This window comes from Anguilla rostrata, chromosome 17 (genome assembly GCF_018555375.3).
Source record: "Anguilla rostrata isolate EN2019 chromosome 17, ASM1855537v3, whole genome shotgun sequence".
Lineage (NCBI taxonomy): Eukaryota > Metazoa > Chordata > Actinopteri > Anguilliformes > Anguillidae > Anguilla > Anguilla rostrata.
Genome location: NC_057949.1, coordinates 25958422 through 25985345, shown reverse-complemented (window position 1 = coordinate 25985345; position 26924 = coordinate 25958422). Strand labels below are relative to the sequence as shown.

General features: G+C 45.9%; 1 protein-coding gene and 1 long non-coding RNA gene across 4 annotated transcripts in view; one reads left to right on the top strand and one right to left on the bottom strand.

Annotated features, from left to right (window-relative positions):
* The window catches only part of LOC135243615 (uncharacterized), a 111423-nt gene that overhangs the window by 34591 nt on the left and 49908 nt on the right, over positions 1 to 26924 (top strand). The window lies entirely within an intron of this gene.
* The window catches only part of LOC135243614 (protein shisa-6-like), an 80011-nt gene that overhangs the window by 52344 nt on the left and 743 nt on the right, over positions 1 to 26924 (bottom strand). Inside the window, exons 2-4 of the mRNA XM_064315563.1 lie at positions 25640 to 26511; positions 15536 to 15696; positions 380 to 472 (exon numbers count right to left, since the gene is read on the bottom strand). Coding sequence (XP_064171633.1) covers positions 380 to 472; positions 15536 to 15696; positions 25640 to 26184 — 799 coding nt within the window. The 5' untranslated portion in view covers positions 26185 to 26511. The remainder of the gene's footprint in view (positions 1 to 379; positions 473 to 15535; positions 15697 to 25639; positions 26512 to 26924) is intronic.

The following is a 26924-nucleotide window of genomic DNA, read 5'->3' as shown; positions in this document are numbered from 1 at the left end:
GGGCCGCAGTGTCTGCTGGTTTTTGGGGTGTTGGTACTGACTGGACTATTAGCTTGTGCTGAGATTTTCTGTGTGTTCAGCTTTAGGCTGTCTGCATTCTCTCACGTACGTGTGCTGTGCAGAGAGTAATGCATTGTGCTGCTCTGATTTTGGAATTGTCAGTTTTAATAAGACCGTTGCGGTCATTGTGGGAGGAACTGTTTGTGTCTCGGCCTCGAAAACTGGGTCTGAAAATTAAACGCACCGCTCCTCACCAGCAGAGAGAGAGGACAGGGGGACCGTGGAAGAAATAAGAAACAAAACTGCAAAAAAAGAGGAGAGGAAGCAGCGTCGCTCTTTATTTGAAAGCGAGGCTGTTGCCGCGGTAACGAGCGGTTACCTTTGAGCTGCCCCCGTCCCAGGGTGACGAAGCCGGAGGAGATGAAGTTGTGGTCCTGGACCCCGCTCCGGAAATTCTCCTTCCCGTAGTGACCTGTGGGAGAAAGGGCGGGGTTTTAGACGCAGGTCCGAGTCCACTTCCACTGCCGGTACCGTTTTACTGGCTTTGCAGAGGGACGGAGGGACGGAGGGACGGAGGGATGGAGGGAGGGAGGGAGGGAGGGATAATCATCCCCCACCGTCACGACCCCCCTCACCAGCCCCCGACCCACCAGTTATTTTCCCTTATATTGATTTTATTGATTTTGTTCTCACACACTCACGTACACACACACACCACACATTCGCATACCCACTCAGTTCACAGGAATATGAAACCTTTGTGATAACAGTGAATGGTGAGATAATATTTTTGTACGACAGGGTTGTTATGTTGGGGGGGAGGGGGGGAGGAGGATCAGGGAGCATATCTCTTAGACCTACTAAGCTTATGCAAATCTGTCAGGGGTGGACTGCTGGCTTATCCAATTCAACATTTAGAATAATGTGTGCAAATACTCCACCATCAAATTGTGATATGGCAGTTATGTGATAATGGCTAGGTAGCATAGTAATTATGTTTTTAAAAAAATGTAATGTTCTGTAACAACCTGTCTTTCACACCGGTTGACGTGTTGAGCGGTGAGTCACACTCTTTGCGTCAGAAATATGCAAACGAGGTTCACACAGCCCATCTACCGCCTTTCCGTTCTCACAGCCCGGCGAGCGCGGGTCTGGGCCAGCCGATTATCAGGCCTCTTAGAACTACAGCCCCCAGCCCCCAGCCCCCAGCCCCCTGCCACTGCCCCCCGTAACGTGACCACAGTTCCTTGCTGCAACGTGAGACGATGATGCGTAGGATGGCACATCGCGCCAAGTCTGTCCAATGGACCGGAAGGATCTACTGGAAGAGTCTGCCGGAAGGCTGGAAGGTCTGCCAAGACGTAGTGACACTACAAACATTAAGAGCCAATGAGCTCTGAAGAACAGCCAGAAAAGTGGCTGTCCCTTGGAGGTCAAACTGGGGAGGGGAGGGGAGGGTGCGGTTCAGGTTGGGGGGGTGGGGGGGGTGCGGTTCAGGTTGGGGGGGTGGGGGGGGGTGCGGTTCAGGTTGGGGGGGTGGGGGGGGTGCGGTTCAGGTTGGGAGAGAGGGAGAACGTCAGCTCGCATACCGTGGCAGGTTTTTAACCAGCCCGTGTTCTGGGCCCAAAGCCAAGTCTAATGTTACCGATAGCGATCCGGAGCCTTGATTTGTATTCCGGAAACGCTCTCCTTTAGGCCTGGGTAGAGGATGCCATTTTGGGCATCCTGTGTGTATACACCGTCGCAGCAGATGTACTGAACGCGCATACGTTTAAGGCTCGGAGGGCTATAGGACTTCCTGTATGAGAGTGGGGGTTTTTGCACGCCTGACCACGGGTGCTGGAGGTGCACAAAAGCAAAAATTAAAAGGAGCACTTGCTGTGCTTGCAACTTGTTGATTAAAATGACTTGCGTTTTTGGACATCTCTGACCTTCGTCAGAGTCCCTAGATAGAGATGTCCATCGGAGATGTCTGAAATGCATGTTACTCAGTAATCTGTGGGCTTGGCCTCGGTAAGCATTGATGTTGTGCTGAAAAATATCCATGAAATATATATTTAAAAAACTTTCTTTCATGAGAAGTACCGTTAACATTCTGAGAGAAAAAGGCAAAGCAATTAAACTTAAAACTTAAATGTACGGGATTTGCAATTGCAGAACTTGTAATCGACAACTAACAGCATACAATAATTGTAGGAAGAACTTGTATCAATAAGTTTTGATCAAGGCATATAGTTTTTTTTTCCCCCAATGTGAGGCAAATCGATATTTATTATTTTAGATTTTGACTAATCGGTTCACTTCACTTAAGAGTATTCCATATTTCATAATTTACAAAACCTTGCTTTAACCTTTATTTTACCACCGAGGGTAACTAGGAGCCAGTCTCTGTGGTTTAGTCAGGGAATCGAGGAGAAGGGAAGTAGTTTGCCGTAAGGGTCAGCCAGATGGCTGCTGGGAGGCCTGTGACTCTGGACCTTAACCAGGGCCCTGAGGTCAACTCCTGAGGGGCAACACCTGGGCTCTTACCCTGTCGTAAGGGCAGAGAGGTCTTTAATAGCCTCAAGGAGGTCTTTAATCGCCTCAGGGAGGTCTTTAATAGCCTCAAGGTGGTCTTTAATCACCTCAAGGTGGTCTTTAATCACCTGAGGGAGTCTCCAAGATAAATCCAGCGTCTCGCCTGAAAGGCGGAACTTTGCTGTGAGTGTGAGTGTGGCGGTGGAGGGTGAAGGTCACTGCTGTGGTGGTGGCAGTTGAGGGTGAATGTGGCAGCGGAGGGTGAAGGTCACTGCTGTGGTGGTGGCAGTTGAGGGTGAATGTGGCAGCGGAGGGTGAAGGTCACTGCTGTGGTGGTGGCAGTTGAATGTGGCAGCGGAGGGTGAAGGTCACTGCTGTGGTGGTGGCAGTTGAATGTGGCGGTGGAGGGTGAATGTGGCAGCGGAGGGTGAAGGTTAGTGCTGGAGGCCGTTGCTCTCCTGAGTCGCTCCGTCTGTTTCCGCGGCAGCGAGTCTCTGCACCCCTGAATCTGGGACACCTTAGTAGGGCGCCCCTGAGTCGGGGGGTGAGGCTGGGGGGAGCAGGGCGTCCGGCGGCTGACGGAAAGGAGGAGGAGGGAACGGAGCCACCGAAATAAATAACCAAAATAAACGAGTGGGGACGCGCCTCACAGACAAGCGCATGCATCTTCCGCAGAAGACATTCGGTTGCGTCTTCATTTTTAGCTTGAACTTTCCAAGGGGCTTCAGTCCGAACGTCCTCTGTCTTATCATGGGTATTGCAGCGTACTGTCTGAGGGACAGCAGCGGGCCCAGGCCCACCCCACTGATCAACAGTATTAAGTTGCCTCCTGTCCTATATTCAGGCAAGGGGACTGGGCACTCTGAAGACCAGTCATAAAGAGCTCTTACAAGTGTGCTCTTAATAGGAGATATAAGGCTGCGTGTTGAAAGTGTGCACTGCATAGGATATATTACTGTGCCTGTTGAAAGTGTGCACTACATAGGATATATTACTGTGCTTGTTGAAAGTGTGCACTACATAGGATATATTACTGTGCCTGTTGAAAGTGTGCACTACATAGGATATATTACTGTGCCTGTTGAAAGTGTGCACTACATAGGATATATTACTGTGCCTGTTGAAAGTGTGCACTACATAGGATATATTACTTTGTTTATTTAGTGGAGCAGGTCTTGCCCATTTACCGTGTTCAGACTGGCGGCCATTTTGAAAATGAGGCTTGGATTGCGAGTTGTTTGGTCGCCCAGTGCAGTGGGTCTGTGAGGGTGGCCTTGGGGAGCTGCTGGGTTTGCTGCTTTTCATTGTTCTTTGGCAATGGCTTGATAAATGGAAGCAGTTTATTCTACAGCTGACTCGCCTCACCTTGTTTCTGGGGGCTGATTGGCCGATTTTAACGTAAAATAAACCCCAAAACCAGCAGAGCCCACAGTTCTCTGTGAACTGACTTGGTGAATGGCTTGCTATTTTGTGCCAACAGCTAGTTGTCTGTTCACCCGTTTTGTAAATTAATTCAAAATGCTTTCAGTTTGACTGCTATGTTCATTTTTTATCTGCCAATTATAGTCAATTATAAATTGATTTTTCAGCGAAACGTCCTCCAGACGCGTTATCCAGCCTCACTTATCAAGTGTGAGAAAACGGAGAGAATTTTCCAGCAATCCTGTCCTCATTTTAACTTGAAAATTGTTGATAATGAATAAGGTCATTGAGGATGGGTTTTTTTGGGGGGGTTTTTTTTTTGCTTGAAAAGAAAAAAACAACAACCCCTGGAGTGTGAGTTGAGAGAATGAATATTTCTATTCCAATATTTATATTAGATTCATAAAAGATATTTTTCCAGTTCTGCCTCAGCATACCTTCCTCATTAAATACACATTGTCCAATAAGAGTCAGTCAGCTTTTGAAGAGGTTTTTGGAATATTTTTTTTTTTCAGAGTTCTAAGTCGGTGTTCTAGAACTCCATTGCTTTCAATCACACCAGCAGTGATTGTGACATCAGCATTAGAATGTTCAGTTCTAATCACACATTTGGAATCTTGCACCTTAAAGGGTTAAAACAGCAAACCTGCAGGACAGGCTGGGAGAGCAGGAACTGCGGGACTGATTTACCTCACAGTCCGTTAATTTATAAGCGCTGTGTCAGAACTGGAGCTATAGGCACACGGCGAGGAAGTTATTCTCCTGATCTGTAGTTCTCTCTCTCTCTCTCTCTGTCTCTCTCTGTCTCTGTCTCCTCTCTGTCTCCTTCTCTCTCTCTGTCTCCGTATCTCTCTCTCTCTCACTGTCTCACACACACACGAGAAAGCGAAAGAAATGGTGTGTGTGTGGGGTGGGGGGTGGAAGGCTTCACTGAAAAGCACCGGTTGAAAGAAAGGACAGCTGAAGAGGAGAACTGAAATGGCTGGGGCCTGGGGCGGGGGCCATCTCCCTGACCCAATTAGATTTTAGTGTTGGCTGAGGAAAAAAAATACCACATCTGGCCAAACAAAGGTGAGGAGGAAAAAAATAAATAAAATAAAAATAACACACAGACCCAACAGAACAAAGAATAAAAGTTTCAGCCCAGGGAAGTTGGATGACTCCAATCAGGAGAAAGTAACCCAGAGTGGCTGTTAGAGGGGAGGGCAATGAGCCGACAGACAGTTCTGCCACTGCGAGGGGAAATCAGAAGACTCATATTTTCGGAACATGGCCGCCAAAATAATTACGCGTAGAAGTGGGGGGGAAAAAACAAAATGGCCAAAGTCTGAAATCAGCACTGACCCCGGGCGTACTGCAGCCACAGCTGAGGTTTAATCGCTCAACATTTTAACGAGACCGAGAAAACAAATTATATAACGTGCGTACATAAACACTGTATGATAAATATATATATATTGAACCATAACTGCAATTATTGTGGACGTTCTTTGCTCAAAATGCAGGGAAGATCGAAGAATTAAAGGCCAAAGGCAGCAATAATTCCTCACCCGTTCGGACTTCTTTGTCCTAAACAAACTGTGGCGCTCGCCCAGCTCCAGAAGACGCTCTGGACACTTAAAATGTAGCGGTTGTTTTACACCGTTGTTCTGTGGATCAGACATCAAGGTCCGCTCCTGTTTTTCCACAGGTCCCCGTTGCGGCAAACAAACGTCCAGACCTAACTGGCGGAGGGGAGGCTCACCACAAGGGCCATAAACAAGTTTACTTTGCCCTAATAAAAACGGGAGCACTGCTTTTTTGCAGGCTGCCGAGAGCTATGCGGTATTAATTAGAGCTGATTGGCTGGCGGCAGCGTCTCCCTCGGTTCCGACCGTAACGTCGACTGCCAGGAAGGTGCAGTTAATTACCTTTCCGTGGTCGGGAAACAAATGTTGTGAAAATCTGACAGGGGGGGGTCCATTCCACCTCCTGCCATTTTTTTGCGTTTCCAAAAAAAAGAAATGCCGTCGGGAAAGCTTGCCGAGCACCGCGATGTTCAGCTTTGAAGGCAGCTGGTGAGGTATTATCAGTGTCCCCATGCCAATACCTGAGCGTGGTTTAACTGCAAATATGTTATTGTTTTTTTTTTTTCCCCCTTCCCCAATAACATTATTGGTACTAGCCCTTGCAAATGTTCCAGTTATAACAATTTCATGTCATTGAGACGATTTCTAAAATATGACTGTTAGGTAAGATATACCACCCGATACTTTTACATATGTGTATATGATAAATTACTTATAAATATTTTGTGCCATTTGATTGGAAAAACAAATGCAGACGTGGATAATATCTTGTTTTTTTTATTGTTTTTTTTAACTGGCTAGCAATTTCAGCTCATTAATAACTAGCATGCTAACTAGCCAATTTTGAAGCCTCTTTTAATCCTGCCATTGCTTTTGGAAATCAATAGCTGTGTTTTTCTGTTGATAGCATTTAATTATCAGCTTTCCTATCAGCTCCTGCATTGTCTCCATGCCTTCAGATGCCATATTATTACCATGTTTTGTACCACCTGCTAGGTTTGACACTGATAAAAAGTAGCCCTTCTCAAGCACTTTTTCGCGTATTTTTGTAGAACCCCCTGTTCATGACATCAGACGCACCGCAGGTGTGCACTTCAGTAATTAACAGTGTGGTTTTTCACACTGCCATTCATTTACCAGCTTTCAGTGTCGCCCAAAAAGCAAAATAAGCAATAAGCTTTGCATCCTCGCATCCTTACACTGCGCATTCGCCCGCTAGCTTTACGAATCCATAAATATCACCAGGCGCTTCGAGAGGTAGAGCCGCAGCCATCGGCATGTTTTAATAACCAGCCGCGTGTTTCATCTTCAGAACCCCGTTGCCAGTATAATATGGGGCCGGGCTTTTTGCACACGGTGTTGTTGGTGGCAGGGTTTCTTTAGGTACCGGCCCGATTTATTAAACCAGTACCGCCAACCGATGTAACGGGCGGGTTCTCAGATACATTTGGGCGTCCAATCTTTTTGCAAAAGCGGAGATATTAAGCACCCCGATAACGCACTACAAGGAATATAAAAGGGATGAATCACTTTGTCAAACGGGACAAAAAAAGGCCTAGTTTATTGAATAACAAGAGAGCACAAATGGATTTAACCAACAAAGAACATACGCAGAGAAATGGATGGGGGGGGGGGGGGGCTGGGCAGCTACACAATTCATTATTCTTCTCCTGCAGAAAAGATGCTTTTCATTCGGCTACACTTTATTTAACATTACATGGCTTGTACAAAAAAAAAAGTCCCTTTCAATGCTGATCTGCACTCGGTGCCCTGTTTTTTGGGGACACAGCCGTAATACGTAATGAGTATGTGAACCCAGTCGCACGGGTCCCCAGCAATCCGCACCCGGAATGACGTCCTAGACCAGGGGGGTGTCCAATCTTATCCGAAAAGGGGGCCGGTGTGGGTGCAGGTTTTTTGCTTTATCCCAGCACTACCACACTACACATCAAGGTCTGGACTGTAGACAGTGGCTAGTTAATTAGGTGAATCAGGTGTTGTAATGCTGGGCTAAGACAAATTACTGCACCTGCGTTGGCCCATTTCGGGTAAGACTGGACACCCCTGTAATACATTGACAAGTTTGGGTTGCCTGGGCCCACTGTAAGGGGGACTGTAACTGAGTAATGAGTGGATTTTTGGACATATAACCACCCACAGTGAAACAAAATGTGCTGACTCATGGGCCCCGAACCTTAGAAGGTTAAACTGGAAGGTGCCTCCCTACATGCCACATCCCCCCCATCTCACTTTTTGGAAATATTAATAACCGCCCCGGCTGCAGAGCTACCGCTGGTGGGTTCCATCTATTGCCCTACCTGGAATTTATGAAAGGAAACGGAATCTCATTTCAGATTATTTATAGAGGCCATATGACAACGGAGACAAATAGCCAGCACCTATAGCATGTAGAGAACGGCTTTCTGGAGAGGCTCTTCTCCGGCACCGGGGAAAATAATGAGCTATGTGCGAACAGTGGGAAGTGGAACACAACGTGTAAAGTGCAGAGAAATAGCACAAGACCTATCCCTCAAACTTTAATTAGAGAGAAAAAAACAACTTTGCATCAAAAAAAAAAAAAAAAAAAAACTACGCAAATCTATGTAATCAGAAACAAAGATTATGGGAAGGCAGGCATCTAGTCTGCTTATAAATGCTTCATAAAGCGTGGCTCCTCCTTAGAATAGATTTAATAAATATAATGATATGATTTAATAATGTGTTGGTAGCAATCAAGCCCCAGACATCAAACACAACTTCCACTTTCTAATTTAAGGATCAATATTGCTCTTGAGGCATCGTACAGGATATTATATTTGTTTCATAACACCGTTCTCAGGATAAAACAGGATTCCTCACCAAAATAAATCTTTCTAGGCGTTTTTTTAAATTTACCCGAACATAATATTTTTTGGTATATGAGAAGGGGTTACTGATCCAGTCAGTTTGACTTGGGTGGATTACTGTGCTTGATAGGTTCACAGTAAAAGAACCCCTCTTTTTGACCTTTCTTTAGGGGGAGAAAAACAAACAAACATTGGGCCTCATTCACAAAACTTTTCTTCAATTATTCTTACTTTTGTTATAAAAAAATGTTCCTCCAAAAACACAATGAGATTCATGACATGTGCAGACCTTTGTTTTTGCGCATATTCGAGGTGTATGAAAATATGAACGCTGCCTGTTTGTAAATTTTATCTGCAATCCTGTTCCTGTGATTAGCATAAGGGGAACAAATACAGATAAGGAAAAAATGATGAATGGCGAACTGTTCTTGGAAACGTTCTCACAGGCAGTTTGCGATCGAATGTGGTCGTACGCACATTTTGGGAATGGGGCCCATGGTCTTCCAGCTGGGGCTGACTGTGTTCCCCTCTTACCCCTGACAGAAACCTCATTAGCCAGAGAGACCAGGACAGTGATGGTTATGATGGTGTATTATCAAATCCCCCCCCCCCCAGCTGTTCTTTAGATGTTAAGCACTGGCCTGAAACCTGTGAGAACCGGCTTTCTGTTAAAAAAAAAAAAAATTAAAATAAAAAAAAAAGTATTAATTTGTCAGCCAGCCTTCCCAAATAATGTTCCACTGATCCGAGCACAGTAAATTGGCCGTCAAAGCGTTAAGGATCTCTCCGTGTTTTCTGGGAATTTTTTTTTTGGAAAATGGATTAGATTAGGGATGCCGTTAGTGGTGATTCTGGCATCAGGACTGGATCGTATAGCTCTTAATGAAAATGAATATGCCACCGGAATCACTGTACCCCGTTCACGCATAAAACGAGATATTGGATCTGTAAAGTTTTTTTTTTTATGGCAGGAGAATGGGTAAGAATGAGAATTAATCTCCAGCCTGCCATAAAGACGGAACGAGTCTGGCTCTGTTTAATTCAGGAATTATTCCAGGGCTGTGCAGCTCTGATAAACATAAAGAGTAAAAAATAAAAAAAAGATATGAAATTACATGGATTGTTTTGGAGTCAGATAAGGTGAGAGGCTCCCGCTGCAGTTGGTGTCTTTTGTTTACTGATGGATTGAACTAGTTAGTCATCATTAATGTCTCCTGTATGCGTCTGCACTGGTATACGAATAAGGATTATACTACCATTACCTCCACCAACAGAGTTGAAGGGGGGTTATGTTTTTGCCCCATTCTGTCTGTCTTACTGTCTGTCAGCAGGATATCTCCAATGGTTATGAGTGGATTTGCACAAAACTTCATGGAAAGCTTGGTCGTGGGGCAAACGAAGAAATATTTAACTTTTTACACCAATTGGCCAAAGGTGGGTGTGGCAAGTGAGCGTGGATTCTTGCAGAAAGGTGTTCTTCCCAACTTCCCAAGGGATTTACATAACACCATCAAATATTGTGTGTCCAGCCACTGTACAAATACAGTGTTGTGATTGGTCACATGGTGCTGCGGCAACTGGCTAGCATGCTTCAGAGTGGCTGGAATTTAAACAGGCATACAGTATCTCCTGCCCGATTTCCGATGCAGTCGTGAAACTGTGTCTCCTGCTGTGAAGACTACGGAAGAAATGATTGGCTTTTGTTGGTGGAGGTACGGGTGCCATCTTTTAGTTTTAAGGTGAATATGTGTTTCAAACTCCTGGGGCCCCGTAGGACCCATTAGACTTCCTCCCTTCAAAAGTGGAGCCCCTTTCAAAAACAAAAGACTCACACGGTTTTATGCAGTATTTGATGGATTCACAGTTCTTGTTCAAGTTCTAGTCATAAAAGTAATGCCCACCCTTTTATGGCATATGATACTGTAGAAAAACATTTTCAGTATAAAACTGAAAAAATATTCTACCATTGGGATTTCTGAAATATGACCAGCAGAATCAGTCAGGGGGGTTGTTCTGCTCGACTTGCGTGATGGAATTGATGCATTGTGATGCACTGGAATCCGTAAAATAAAAAATGCATTTATGAGCATGAACACGTCCGGAAGATCCATTGTAGTGCTGCACGGTTAATGTTAGGATGTAAGGATAGATCATTAGAAATGTTTCTCCATGTATCCCAAAATGTGCAAATGTACAAAGCTTGGGCTCCTGTGTGTTACACCTTGTGAACCTGTCCTCCTCCTATAGGGCTCTGTGGCTTGGGATGGGGGGGGGGGTTGCAATTTTGAGGCGTCCTATTGACTTCACAGCTGCGCAATAGCCCTGAGCTGCAGACATTAAAGAGAAGTGCGACCCCTGAGCCTGACTGGGAGAACGGAACCCATCAGAACACAGCCCATCAGAACCCATCAGAACACAGCCCATCAGAACGGAACCCATCAGAACACAGCCCATCAGAACCCATCAGAACACAGCCCATCAGAACACAGCCCATCAGAACACAGCCCATCAGAACCCATCAGAACACAACCCATCAGAACACAACCCATCAGAACAGAACCCATCACATCAGAACCCATCAGAACACAGCCCATCAGAACCCATCAGAACACAACCCATCAGAACACAGCCCATCAGAACACAGCCCATCAGAACACAACCCATCAGAACACAGCCCATCAGAACCCATCAGAACACAGCCCATCAGAACACAGCCCATCAGAACACAACCCATCAGAACACAACCCATCAGAACACAACCCATCAGAACCCATCAGAACACAACCCATCAGAACACAGCCCATCAGAACACAGCCCATCAGAACACAACCCATCAGAACACAACCCATCAGAACACAACCCATCAGAACACAACCCATCAGGACACAGCCCATCAGAACACAACCCATCAGAACACAGCCCATCAGAACCCATCAGAACACAGCCCATCAGAACACAGCCCATCAGAACACAACCCATCAGAACACAACCCATCAGAACACAACCCATCAGAACACAGCCCATCAGAACCCATCAGAACACAACCCATCAGAACCCATCAGAACACAACCCATCAGGACACAGCCCATCAGAACAGAATCCATCTGAACAGTACCCCTCAGAAAAGTACCCACCGGAACAGAACCCATCACAAAAGAACCCATGGGAACCCGCGCAGAATGCAGTCAGGGAACGGTACTGAAGGGGGTATCAGATGAGGGGCCGTGGCTCTCCGAAAGTCGGTACGGAGCCGGCTGGGGGGGGGCGCGTTCGTCCCCCCTGGGGAGGCGCGGTGTGGCTCGGCGCGGCGCGGCGGTGGAATGCAAAACAAAATGGAGGCGTTTCTGAGCGCGGGGCAGCTGGCGGTGCTCTGGGGCTCCGTCGAACGCGGCCTGGCTGGCAGAGTCCGATCGGCAGTATTTAACGAGTTTGCAGAAACAGGGCAGACCACCGATTTTAAAAATGCGTGCGGGCGGTCTCTCTAACTTTCCTGGTTTAGTAAGATGGATCGATGTGAATGCCTTTGCGTGTTTTGCCGTTTCAGTCTGTCGTGTCGTGATATTTTGGGGCTTTAATTTATTGGGGGTTTTATATCTACGCTAGCATTGCATGCCGAATCTTTGCACACTGAATACCTTCTAAACACCAATAAGTAGAAAAAATAATAATCGTATAAACAAACACTGATGCTACTTTGCATCTGTTTTATAAACATTAAATGAAGATTTAATATTGTAAGTCATTTTGAGTGTCATATAAAGACCAGTGATTGATGAGTTTCATTTCAAGGATCAACCTTTTCCAGTTGATTCTCTTTATTTCAGTGCATTGAATGTGGATGCATAACTGTACATTGCAGGAAAGATGTGGCAAATAACAATGCTGTAACAATATTTTTACACCAGTCCTATTTTTCCACCCTTGAAGCAATACTGTGTTGTTAAAAGGTTGAGATCACACTTGTATTTCCACAGGAAAACATTTTAAGGATGGGTTTGTAACCCAGGAAATTCACAAGAACACATCATTTTCACAACTTCCCACAAGTGGGGAAAAAAACAGAAACATTTTAAATAGCTATGCCCTCTGGCTAATTGGGCTAAGGTCCCTCTGAGGTCAAGTTGAAATGAAATTGTGCAGATTTATTTATTTCTTTATTTATTCATTGTGTCCCCCAGTAAACACATTTAACCAGGTGGTGCCTGGCTAAGCTCTCCAGTGTTCACCACGGCGGGGGCCATGCTGTGGGCCCCCTAGTACTGCTGTGGGCCCCCGGTACTGCCAGCTGGGTTTCCCATCTCCACACTTTATTTGCCAAACTGGCTGATTTGGGGACTTGAAAAGCCGACTGGCATTTTGGCTTTTTGGATTTTTGTTTTTTCCCCCCTAATAATTCTGTCTTTCGGATGGGACGTTAAACCGAGGTCCTGACTCACTGTGGTCATTAAAGATCCCATAACACTTATCGCTAAGAGTAGGGGGTTCCCCCCGGTGTCCTGGCTAAATCCCAGATCTGGCTCTCACAAAAACTTGCCACCATAATCATCCCCAGATTTAAGATTTAATTTAAAAATTAAATTAAAAAAAAAAAAAAAAAAAAAATTCTCTCCCTCTCCATATAGCCTACTTTTGCTAATGTGTAGTCAGCTTTCTGGCGCAAAATGGCTGCCGTGCATCACCCAAGTGGGTGCTACACATTGGTGGTGGGTGAGGTGAGTTCCCCTTCATCACTGTAAAGCACTTTGAGCATTCGGAAAAGTGCTATATAAATGCAAGGATATATATAATATTTTGCCAGCTTCACAAGATGTACTAGAAACAGGCATATTTGTGTTTCTTCAGTGCCTGGTTTGTTGAAAGATGCCAGTTGGCTCTGGTTGTTTTCTGGGGGGTAGGGGTGGGGGAGGATGTTGGCTTTAATCTTGTTCTTGTAACATTCTGTTTTGACTCATTAATTCAGCTTGGCTGCAGGATTCGGAAAGCAGCCTGGCCACGCTGCGAAGAACACACGGAATGCTAGCGTTAGGGCTAAACCTCATCGTTAATATTTTGATGACTCATGACGGGGCACAGCCCGGGGGTTTCAGTGCCTCTCTTGTCTCGCGGTGCTGTATCTTCATTCAGGAACGGATGCATCTCCTGTGTTGTGGAAGCACTGGCTAATTGATGAACTCGCACCGCACCGCTGACTATTTTATTTTAACCCTTTGAAGAGCAGGTTTTTAGCTGCGACCGCAGCTCTATAGCTCTGTCTGTCGGTCGGTCGGTCGGTCGGTTGGTCCACAAAAGTGTCCCACCCCGTAGCGGCCACAGTTTTCGCCCAGGGAGGCTGAAATTTGGCGTGGATGTTGTTCATGACCAGAAGGTACAGCTGAGTAATTTCATTGGCCGATTAACCAAGAGGGGGTGTGGCGATGGGCGTGAACCATTCACAGATTTGCACAAGATTTTGTGGAAAGGTTGGTCATGAGCCAAAGAAGAGGTCACGTATTTGTTGTTTATTGCGAATTCACGCTTGTTTTGGAATGCTTTTGCAATATTTTAAGTCGGTGTTCTAGACTCTACTTTCAGTCACCAGTAGCGATTGTAACATCAGTATTAGAATGCTCAGGTAAGAACATTATAATCACGTGTGTAGCTGCAATTACTCCACTCTGAATCATTGTATTGCCCATTTGCAGCAGTAAGATTTTTTTTATAAAGCCAGACAAAAGCATTGGATAGATGCTTCTGATTTGTATGGTTATAATTTTTTACAAATCTGAAATGTTTATTTTTTCTATAAAAACTTGTACTGCACAGGGCTCTTCTCTTACTCCGAAATCTTCAGCAACGAGGGCATTTTCTTTGTCTGACTCGAGCGCATTGAAGCAGGGAGATGGCACAGGCCGGTTATCAGGATAAAGGTTACTTCTGCTTGCCTGAAGAAGGCTTTAAGTGGCATAATGTTTTATACGCCACATCGCCAGCCAAAGCCCGGCTGGAGATTGCCGGGAGAAAATTGATCATCCACCACATTTGTGACCTGCTTTTTTTTTTTTTGCTCATACCGTCGATTGCGTCCGTCAGTACGGACCGCAAAGCTCGTGGGGATTGAGGCCAGGGGGGGTGCGAAAGAGACCTTCGCTCCCCATTTGCCAACGACATCGCCCGCTCCCACGCTTCCATGTGCAGCGGAAGCCACGTCAGTTTCCATGGTTACCAACGTTTTTTGACTTGACCTTCAATAACTAGGAGAGGATATTTCGGCCAAAAATTCAATATAATCACAAAAATGCCACTGAATGTACTGTAAAATGTCAAGTGTTACGTTTAAAAAAAAAAATTATGTCCAAAATATGTACAAGTTAATTTCACTAAAACTATTATGGACAAACTAAAGCACTACAGGCAAATATTTTAAAGTTAAGAAAGCTTCATAGTTCATAGTTCATAGTAGAATGTTGCATATACTGTATACCAGACCTGGGTCAAGTACGTATTTGTTTTGGATTCAAATACTTTTCTGTGCTCTGTTGATCTTGCCTGGTGTAATTGAGCCTGCCAATGTGACCAGAATGCGGGGTTTGCACTTTTTGTTTTGAGAGTATTTCCTTGGTTCCAATACACCAGACAAGATCAGTGAAGCGTAGAAAAGTGGTATTTGAATCCAAAACAAATACGTACTTAACCCAGGTCTGGTTGCATACCAAACACAACGGCTGAGTGTTTCCAGACAGATGACTCTGAACACACTGGGCATACGTCAGCAGAGTACACAGTGCATTGTCTTAGGAGCCAGAGGTACTGGAATGATGAATCGCACATGAAGGCCATCGTGTAAAAGCAGAACCAGGAAGCAAGGCGAGCTCACACAAAGACATCCCTGCTGTGTAGTGAAGGAGCCCGGCTGTTCAGCCCGGTCCTGTTCTCAGGCGCCTTATCAGTCGTGGTTAAGGGGCAGAATTATTCGCCAAGAAAAGGTTCAATTTCACAGGCCGCGAGTGCCATCGTACGAGGCTCTTAACACGCGATCTGTTTCGGTCGCTCCCAGCATCCAGCCAATACCGCGCGGGCCAGGGAGCGCTGTAATGCCGTTGCCACGCCGATAAATAATGTCATTCAAACTCAACCCGTGCGTGACGAGGATTAAATCCCCCCCCCGGCAGAAGAGGCGGAGAGGCGGGTCGCGGGCACACTCACCGTGGTTGGGCTTGATCCCGTGGACGGGCGTGTAGTGGTTCTTGGCGGTCCTCATGGGCGTGTTCTCCTTGGGCGAGCCGTCCGTCACCGACGTCATGTTCTCCTGCTCGTACTGCGATATCGGCACGGGCCCCTGCTGCCGCAGGATGTCGGCCAGGGCCCTGCGGAGGGACGAAGAAGACGGTCGGCCGTGAACGCCACACCCTGAGCGTGACCCTGTGAACGCGTTCGCCCTCCCAGTGACCCTGTGAACGCGTTCGCCCTCCCAGTGACCCAGTGAACGCGTTCGCCTTGAATGTACTGTAGGGGGGACTATACCTAGATTTGGGGAAATGTGTGAAATATAAAACCTTATTTTAAAATATAGCCCTTCCCCCTGGAGATGGGGGTCCCCTGGGTGTGGGGGGTTCTCCAGGGTGGGAGGTCCCCTGGGTGTGTGGGGGTCTCAAGGGTAGGGGGGATCCCTGGATCAGAACAGGTTGAAAGCCCTGCTGCTGTGGCAGGTTCGGCCCCGGGTGCTGAGATTCACACAGCTGGGGGGGGGGGGGGGGGGGACTGAGGCTTTGTGCTGGCAGCTCACGCCGCTAGCTGGCAGCTCACGCTGTTAAGGCGCTGTTCTAGTGTGTGGATGACAGTGAGCCCGTGTTGGACGTTGCATCCAGCCGGCATCGCGGTGCCAGCGCTGGCTGTATCCCAGTGCCAGCAGGGAGGGAGGGAGGGAGGGAGGGAGGGATTCACTTGGCCCCGCCCACATCTCACAGCGCACCAATAAAACCCTCAGCAGTCTGCAGCATACATGAAATCTGAACTCAGGGGCGGAGCTAAGGGTGTATGGCAGGGAAAGGGGTGGAGCCAAAGGTGTATAACTGAAAGGGGCGGAGCTTATGGAGGTATAACAGAGAAAGGGGCGGAGCTTATGGGGGTATAACAGAGAAAGGGGCGGAGCTTATGGGGGGTATAACAGAGAAAGGGGCTGTGCTTAGTGGGTGTTACAGGGAAAGCTTTCCTGGACACGAGCAGGTCCAGGGGGCCCCTACAGTGTGAATGTGCGTGTGTGTGCGCAAGCGTATGTAGAAGCGTGCTATGGGAGTCCCTTCTCAAATTTTTGTTTTCCCGGTACAAATAATTTCTAGATCCGTCCTTGCCTGCAGCACAGCCGTGACAACACTGAACGTAAAGTGCTAAGAGCTGAAGTCAGTACGGACTGCTGGGTTTCGGAACAAAACTGGGTTATAACCACTTAACTGTGTCAATGTCCACCTGTTAGAGCAGCCCGCCGCATAGCTCCCTCCCTCCCTCCCTCCCTCCCTCCCACTCTCTCTCTCTCCTGCTCTCTCTCCCTCCCTCCCTCTCTCTCTCCTGCTCTCTCTCCCTCACTCTCTCCCTCTCTCTCTCTCTCTCCTGCTCTCTCTCCCTCCCTCTCTCCCCTGCTCCCTCTCTCTTTAGCCGCGTTTCCACCAAAATTACCCGGAACTTTCAGTCCCAGGAACTACTTTACCAGGAACTAAAAGGTTCCTTCAGCCAATGGTTGTCTGCGTTTCCACCGGGGTCTAAAGTACCGCGAAGATTAGGCAAATTAGCCCACTGACGTTGTCGTCGGTCCATCTGTCATATGATTTCTTCTGTAACGCCATACTACCACCGAAGTAGCCTACATTATTTTCTAATAACCGGGACAGCCCGAAGGGGTTTATTCCACTTATATACAACGGGTTACCAACAATGACTATATATGGTTACTTTTGTATTTATTGATTTTCATATATCCTCTCAAACACATTCATTAACAGCAGAAAACATGCACATGTTGTAAACAATTTGCTGTTTTATTACTTTCTCGTCGTCAATTCCATATAGGCTAATCGCAAAATGACAAGAATAGAACGAAAACTCGGACTTGCGTGAAAATGTAAATTAGTAGTGGTACAGCCACCGTTTGCTTTCCTTCGAAGTTACTGCTAGCCGAGCAGCGAAGTGTGCCCTCCAGATGCGAACCATGCACCATATAAATGAGTCCATAGTCTTCCTGGTCTTTTCGTGGAATTGAAAAATGGCAGTAAAATTGAGTAAAATTACGGCAGTCTGAAAAAGCTAAAGGGAAGATTACTAGAATTAACCTGTTATTTTACCCGGATAAAAAGTGCGGAAGGTGATTTCCAGTTTGCTTGTACTGTATCACCAATGTTAATTATGCAGAACTACCGCATACCTCACATAACTGTATCAAACGTTTTGAGTCAATTACAACGGGCTAACAAAGAAAATCCGGAAGAAAATATTCAGCAACCGAATTAATCCGTTTGAATGTTTTGGTAGCCTACGTAATATGCTGTCCCAGCACGAATGCTTAGCATTTTATAAAACGAATACTAAAGCAAGAAAAGAACAGAAGAGCACACGTTATAATTCCAAGACGTTGACAGGCTATAACCAAAAGTAGGCTACTGCGCCGCATAACATACAAGTTTGATTTGAAGTTATTATGAAAATAAATTGGTTTGCCGCTGCATATTTTCAAACATGGCGGGTAATGGCGGAAAATAAATACAACACAAATGCTACGAGTACTCGACCAATCAGAAATGTTCAGCGCTGCAAGCTCCACCCAAAAGGTTCCTGTACTTTCGGAAAGTACTACCCCCCGAGCAGGAACGTTTTGGGGGGTAAAACAAAGCCCCCAGAACTAAATTTAGACCCTAGTTCCTGCGGTGGAAACGCACTGAGTTCCTCAAAAGGTTCCTAGTTCCGGGGTATAGTTCCTGCGGTGGAAACGCGGCTTTTCTCTCTCTCTCCCCCTCCCTCCTGCTCTCTCTCTCTCTCCCCTGCTCTCTCTCTCCCTCCTGCTCTCTCGCTCTCTCCCTCTCTCTCTCTTTTTCTCTCTCTCCTTCTCTCTCCCTCCTGCTCTCTCTCTCCCTCTTTCTCTCTCTCCCCCTCTCCGTTTCACTGTGTGACATTGAGAGTGTGTATTAATAGGCTCTCTCGTCCAGGGTGGATATGTAGTTTTTTTACTTTTTTTATCCACGGGCAAAAATGACCTGATTTTACAATGCCCCAGCTGGCTGTGGTGAGCACATATTTTACCAGCAGGCGGGGCGGGAGGGGGGCGTGTGTTTCAGATAATCCGATGTTCAAACATTCTGCTGCTCCCAAGAATTCACACTTAATCTAACCCCAAACACTGTGTGACAGTTTGTTCTGAGTAAGCATCCCCTGCAGATGAAATTGTATAAGTTACCAATTACTACTGTATCTTTTAAACTCTGTAACCGCTTATTTTATGCAACGCTATTAGTCTCTCCTACATGAGCAATAATGATGGAGAATAAAATTAGGTCAGATTTTGTTTCTAATGATTATCAAGCGCTCGCTACTCCTGCTCACAGTACTTGATTAGTGATCGGCGGGTCATTATCCAAAAAACCCAAAAAAGTCGGCCTCATCGCTAAGGGAACGCACCGCGCCCCTAAAAGCATGTGGGTCTGTAAGAGCGTAAGACTTCGGGCGCGAGGACTGAATTCTGTTCGTGAGCAGAAATAAAAAGGCGTCCCACTCGAGCGCTGATGGAACTGGGGTCCCGTCTCGGGGAAGACTCCCAGGTCTGTGCGTGGACCTGAGTGTAAAGGGAAGATGGATGCTTATCCATAACTGAATCTTTTGTTCTATTAACGGGGGAAGCGACCAAATAAATCTCGTCTCAGCTTATGATTTATATATATATATATATATATATATATATATATAATATATCGTGCTGCTCACGCTGAAACTGTACAAGGTAGATCAGTAGTCGGTATTTCAGGTGTCTGGCTTTCACGCCCGTTAGAAGAATTTACCCGTCCGGGTTGTATCCTACATGCCATATCAGCGGGAACACGGTGCGGTAAGCCGTCTGCTTATGATTAGCAGATTCATTTTTAATGCTTTGCAGCACTGTTGAGATTATTAAAAGCCAAACAAGAATTACTGAACACTTGAGCGTTTTTTTTGGGGGGGGGGGGAGGAGAGTGTAAGCTCGTAATCGGTTCATCCATTAGGCCTGATTGGTACAGTAAACCACCAAGCAGATGATAGCTCATTGGTTGTCTTAATTGAATGAACAGGCTGTGTGAAACCCATTAAAAACTCTTCCAAACTGTTAATTAAAGAAGCTGTAAAGCAGTTCCTTTTCTGGCCCACGCGACGATTTTCACCCTCAGATTTTAGATGGCCTTCTGGGCTTCTGTATTTGCTTACCCGCAGTCTGTTTGTTCACAGAAATGAAATCTGGAGAGAGAAATATTGGAGTTTGGAGAGATGGCGGTGTTTTCTTCTTCTGTTATGCAGTTTTATATCAGTTTTCTAACCAACTGTCATCCGTGATTTTTTGGACTTATGCCCATCCCTGATGTACGCCAGCTTTCATTTGGGGAAAATGAGGATTTTTGGAATGGAGCACAACAGGCACAGATGATGGGCAGATTGCAGGAGTCCAATCAACCGAAGCAGACAATGAGGCGGGGAATATCCTGCTCACTGTAACCCTCCCTGGGGCAAAAGCTGGGGCAAATCACGCACCACCCAATAATACTCCTATCCACTGTACACAACAGTCTGGGCCATAAGACAGATCCCTGTATTATACACAAGCGGCTGTGTTTTTCGAAGTTCAACTTATTTTTCCTGAACTTTCCTCAACTTATTCTTTTCTTTTTTCTTTTGCAAAATGAACACTATTAATCCTTGTTAATAAAGTCCTGTTTAGATGCATGGCTGCTTGATATTTCTGAGAACCCGATGCTAAACTTTGTTATTACAAGCAGTAAACAGGGCCCTCTATTCTATTCTATTTATTTAATGTGTTTTATTATATTAGACATTCCCGGAACCTTCTAGCCTTGCGCTTGTCCACAATAAGGGGGTGTTTCTAAATATGGCAAATCACTAAATTTCTACTGCCTATTACCTCATTTGGAACACATCAATCTTAACCACGGCTGTCTGTGATTGAGCAGTCTGCACTTCAAGTATGAATAATGAAAATCAATTTCCCATTTCTCAGAAGTGTGATTTAAAAGTTAATTTAAAAAAAATGTATATATGTAAGAATTTTTGGCTCTGGCCAAGTGTGTTATTTACTTTTTTTGTAAATAAAACAATAAATAAAGAAAGTGCTGAGGGGAAAGCTGGAGGGAGTTTACGTGCGTCTCCAAAACCTACGAAACCTACGTATGAGCTGTGAAAACCTACGAAACCTACGTATGAGCTGTGCCGCCCTCCCCTGACATCCCCTTTCATCTGCGGAGGGCTTCGTTTATGCGTGTCCCCTACCTACCATTATACTACACTAAATCGCATTTTAAAGTCATTTTTAACACCTCGGAGTGAAGGAAATTGTACGTTGTTATCGGTGTAAAATATCAGGCTGTACACTGCCTGAGGATCTGGTGGGAAGATCTCATTCACTGGCTTTGGGTTGAACGGAAGACTCGAGGATCTGCGGAGGCTGTGATAGCATGCTTGGACGGTCTCCGTCGCTGCGATCGCAGCCCCTGCTCGGACTGACAGAGCCAGTGGTCAGCCTGAACGCGCCTCTTCCGTTTAATTACAAACCTCAGTTGCCGCATAATTGAGAAGGTGGACGGAGTGTAGCACAGTGGGTAAGGAACTGGGCTTGTAACCGAAAGGTCGCAGGTTCGATTCCCGGGTAAGGACACTGCCGTTGTACCCTTGAGCAAGGTACTTAACCTTGCTAATTGCTTCAGTATATATCCAGCTGTATAAATGGATACAATGTAAAATGCTATGTAAAAGTTGTGTAAGTCGCTCTGGCTAAGAGCGTCTGCTAAATGCCTGTAATGTAACGTAATGTAATGTGGATAACCGGTAGAGCCATTCCTGTCCAAACAGCGATGCTGAGAGAGATCTCGCATTCTGCTCATTCCGGAAACCCAATCATTGGTAATAATCCCCTTTCAAATGAAGGGGCCTCTCTTAAAATCTGAATCTGCAGCGTAATGAGCTAACCCATACTCTGATTTTGCATTAATGTGGGGTCTGCCTGGAACCTGCTGAATTTTAGGCTGTATCTTTGAGGAAGGCGGTCTTCTGCCTGTAAAAGGTGCAGCTTTAAGAATTTGGAAGTCTTCCCTTAAAAAAGGGTGTGCAGACCAGTAATGGGGAAAGCACATCTGCAGGAGACTTCCACGGGTACATTACCACCGGGGATTTCCCTGCACACCTGCACAAAGGTAACCAGTGAATCACTGCGCTGTCATCTGAAATGTTCATTCTGGAGCAATGATTTTTTTTTTTTTTTAATATACTTGGCGTTGTGTATTAGCTGGTGTGAATAGTTTTTATTGGATGAAGAGATTACTGTATAGAACATGCCAATCATTTTTTTTTAATGGAGCTCCTGTCCCAATCAACAACTCCACCAAGAGGGATGTTTGTAGTCATTAAACATTTGTTATTAAGACACAAGGTCCCAAGTCCCGAAATAGTCAGTGGACAGGAATCAGTGGCTGTTACTAAATTGGCATGCTTGTTTATCCGAGAAAAACTGTCAAAAATGGTTATTAATAAAAATGTACGCTATTGTCAGAGGATTTCGCAGTCCCTCGGTTACGAGACTGACAGCTGTGCCTAGCTCATTCAGACCCTGAGTCAAATCAAATCTGTGTGTGTGTGCTTGCATGTCTGTGCGTGCATCTGTGTCTATGTGTGTGTCTGTGTGTGTGTGTGTGTGTGTGTCTGTGTCTGTGTGTGCTTGCGTGTCTGTGCGTGCATCTGTGTCTGTGTGTGTCTGTGTCTGTGTGTCTATGTGTCTGGTCGTGTATGTGTTGTGTGTGTGTGTGTGGTGTCTGTGTGTCTGTGTCTTCGTGTGTGTGTGTGTGCATGTCTGTGCGTGCATGTGTGTTGTGTGTGTGTGTGTCTGTGTCTGTGTGTCTGTGTGTGTGTTGTCTGATGTGTTGTGTGTGTGTGTGTGTTTTGTGTGTGTGTGTGTTGTGTCTGTGTCTGTGTGTCTGTGTGTGTTGTGTGTGTCTGTGTCTGTGTCTGTGTGTGTGTGTGTGTGTTGTGTCTGTGTGCTGCTCTGTGTGTCTGTGTGTGGGTGTGCTGTGTGTGTGTGTGGTGTTGTGTTTGTGTGTGTGCGTGTGTGTGTGTGTGTCTGTGTGTGTGTCTGTGTGTGTGTGTGTCTGTGTGTGTGTCTGTGTGTGTGTGTGTTGTATGTCTGTGTGTGCGTGTGTGTGTGTGTGTGGTGTGCGTGTGTGTCTGTGTGTGTGTGTGTGTGCATGTGTGTCTGTATTTGATGAGATGCAGAGAGTTGAAGTAGCAGCGGTTCTACGTGTGTTTGGTAGCGGTGTGTCCCGCTGCCCTCGGGGGAGATTTCTGATCTCCCTCTCTGGGTCAGCATCTCCAGTGTTTCTGCGAGGCGCGTCATGCGCAGTCCAGCCCTGCACACGCAAACAGCAGCCGTCCGTCAGCGTTTATTAAAAAAAAATAAATAAATAAAAAATAGAGAGAGGAGAAAGCCAGGCTGTGTGTATATATATATATATATGTGTGTGTGCAGCCACAATGGGAGTCACCACACAGCCGGTTTTAAAGAGCCTAAATGTGAAAGAACTTAACTGAAAACTCTCAAAAAAATAAAAAGCTTTTTTCCCCCCTTCTGTGAAAGCTTACTGTGCCGTTTGTTCAGTGGCTGCAATTTTCCTCTCTGTACGTTATCGGAATACCTCTTCCCAACTGTGGCATGGAAACTAGGGGCAGTAGTGGAACTGCGGATAGGGCATCCTGTAAGTCATCTGCATGTGGCATTTTCTTGTAAAAGCAGTGTTTTGACGGTGAACCTGATCGTGGGGTTGAAGCTTCTCCCAGTGAGAGCAGCTTAATAGTCTTTTCATTGACTGTGAGGGTTTAATGGGGCTGGAATCGACTCTGCCACTCTTTCCACAGTGTTCATTTACTGCCGACTCAAGCCACTTCTTTCTCAAAACGGCATTCAGTCGTAAGCTACCCGGAGTCCGGGTCTCCACAATGGAAGAGTCACGAAAGGTCTCGTTCTCGTCTGGTGCCAGGACCAGGAAGTCGACGCTGCGCGTACCGGATTGGCTCATTTCAGGGGGAAGGCGGGGCTGAGAGTGGTATTTGCGCACAGGAACTCTCCTGATTGGCTCTGTGAAGGTCACGCGGTTGTAAAAGACGGCACTTCGGCAGCCTCGAGGCAACGTGCGCCTGATAAGAAGGAATCGGACCCCCCCCCCCCCCCCCCCCGGGGTTGATGGGTAATCCAGCTTGTGTCACAATGGACATGTGGGGGTGGGGTCGTATTATCGGTGACATCATACACACATGAGGCATGACGGGATATAAGTGAGGCTCTGCCCACACACAGCGTTCCTGCAGATGCCAGCTGTCTTCGCCAAAAGGCACCACAAAATGAAGGTTTTGTTTTTTGGCTGATTGTCAAACGTGTCAATTTGAGAGAGTCTCTCCTGTTTTTTTGTTTTTTTTGTTGTTTTTCTTTCAGTACAGAATGCAGAGGTCCATTTGGGGACCTTCTGCTGTGACTGTGCCCAGCCCTGTATCTCTGTCCTTCTCACTGCTCAAATCTATTGATTTACCAGCATTCTTTCTGAGTTTCTTAGTGCTTTGGCAAATTGTTTATTGACCGTACCTCTCCAGTAGTCCTTACAGTACAGTGACAAAAATGACAATCTTTCTGTTAATGCATGCTCATTGAGGACAATATGATGGTGTTTCCATTTTTGGATGTATTTTTATATGTACTTGACATTCATTATTCCTAATGCACAAAGATCAGCATCACAGTGGAATCCCCCCCCCCCCCCCCCCCCCCCCGCAGCAGGTGAAACGCTTAGTTTACAGAAGACGCGACCTGAAGAGGGATCGAAATTTGAACAAATGTTGTTCATATGGTGATGTGCTATACATAACAGCGAAAATGAAAGAATCGTGAAAAACTGATAGATCTGGATGCGCATGTATAACAAGAGGTTAATTTCGGGAAATTGCACTGCTGCAGTTAGCTGTCCTATTTCCTGAAATGATATTTTGCAATAAAAGGGAATCCATAAATGAGTAAGTCGATTACCACCCCTGAATGATTCCCCCCCCCCCCCCCCCCAACATTTAAAAGTTTTCTTCGCTCCGTTTCATCTATTAAAATGCTATTAGGTGTCAAACCCTCCGAGGCACCGAAACTTATCTTTATTAAAAAATCTATTTGACCCCCAGAAATGTGTTCAGGACGAGAACTAAATGATCATCTGGCGAGGCATTCGCGATATTGCGCCCCTCCACCCTCGCGGGTTTCTTAACAGCCCTGAAGACGATTTTTTTCCACAGAACCAATCACTTCACCTAGCTTCGTCCTGATCCGCCTGTAACTTTCCCCCCCGGTATACTGTTCTCTAGCAGACTTTAGGACTGACCGCGGGTGACCCTGAACCCTCCGCTCCATTTCCCTGTAGCTTATTGCAGGTATGGATAATAAAATGTGCAAATAGCCTACCACAAAACAGGGAATCGCCTGTGAAGTTTGATTAATTATTCATTTCACCTTAAAGCTCAAATATGAGAGACGATAACATTAAACCGCCAAACATTGACAGAGCATTTGTCTGATTACCCGCACTTGCCCTCGTGCAGAAATAATCAATTTTTCCCCATAAGTTATAGCGGAATTCCAACGAAGATTGAGGTCTATTCGATGGCGCGATACGGTTATTGGTATTCGGCTGCCGTTTCTTTTTCTCTCTCTCTCGCTCTGGTTTGGGTGAAAACATTTTGTGCCTTTCGGCTTGTGTGCAAGAGCTAAAACAGGACATTTTTTTTTGCAGGCGTCCCTCTGACCTGCTCTAGTTTTAGCGTTTTAAAATAGCACCCCGGTTAAACATAGGCATAATATGAATCTATTCGTTTTTTCAGACACAGTAGCCTACTATAAATGTGAAACACACGGAGCAGGGTACGTTTAACGTCCGTAGCTAGCCGTTAGATGATTCTGTTGAGGGAAATGCGGTGTGATTAACTTTTATTACGCAAGATGAGAAAGTTGTGTTTCGAGGTGCGTACTTAAGTTGAAAAGCCGTTGCTTACCTGTGAACATTCATTTCCTGTGGAGGTCTTGTCGCTTTGTCATAGGCCACTTTTGCAGAAATCCCAAGGGTGATTATAAAAGCTATGACCCCACAGGTGATGTAGACCGTTGTGTTCGTTTGATCCAGATTTGGATCATAAGTGTCACCTGTGGGCACAGGTGAGGGAGGCTGAGTTTTCACCCACTCGGGTGTGTTGTAGTTTGTACAGGTCTTCTGATCTAAACGGTTCCCCTTAAATTGACAACAGAAGCGCAGGAAGCAACTCCCACAGCAGTATCGGTGGTCGGTGTTGTTGCATTCGAACTCTTTGTCGAACTGCCCGCTCACGTCGTAGTAACCCAGGCACGTCTCGTGGTTGCCGGTGGCGGGCGGCTGGACCTGCGTGATCCTGCGGGGAGTCGCCGTTGGTACGACGGTGGTATTCAGTTCTTTCGCCTTCTGATTCCGCTTGGGGACGTTCTTATTTTTCTTTCCCGTAGCTGCACATAATACATTCAGCGGGTCCAAATATATCAAAAGTAGCAAAAGGTGTTGTATCCCCATGGCGCGTGTCTTTTTTCTTTCTTTTTTTTTTTTTTTTTTTTTGACGCCAGTTGTTTTGATCTTTTCCTTTCCTTCGTATCCCTGTCCTTGTCACGAGAAAAGACTACAGCTTATCCGCTCTGGTCGTCGCGAGCCTGACAACCGAGCCTTGCGCTTTCCCGCGGGGATTCCATTCCCGATGCTCTTCCGCTGCCTCCCGCTATTGAAACAGCCATACTCTGACTGACGGAGGGACGGCTCTTTCGCCCTTCAAGATCGGCAGGAGAGAGGTGTCAATCATCTTGCTTCTCCTGACGACTGGAGACGTTCTGTAATCATCGGGGTGTTCTGGAGTGGGGGGGAAACATCAATATTCTTTTTTTTTTTTTTTTCTCCTTTAGTTTGTTTGGAATTCAGTTAGAAAAACTGGACTTGCCGGTCCCCACTGGACACTGTCGCCCAGAACCACCTTGATTACATGAGCTTAAAATCTTGGCCACTTAAATGATACCCTAGACACAAGGGAAGTTAAGTATATACAAAGATGAATGGTTGATCACGCCCTTTACCAATCTAAGGCTGTCTGTGCCAAAATAGATAAATGGGGCAAACAATCAAATTCAGCTCATTAACTTGCAACATAAATTTATGTCGCTGTACTTCAGTGCCGTTTCTGTACGTAGATTACATTATAAACTAATTTCTCCGACAGCCAGAGATCGGAGACCCGTGTCATTTTTAAGAGAATCCAATGTATGCTA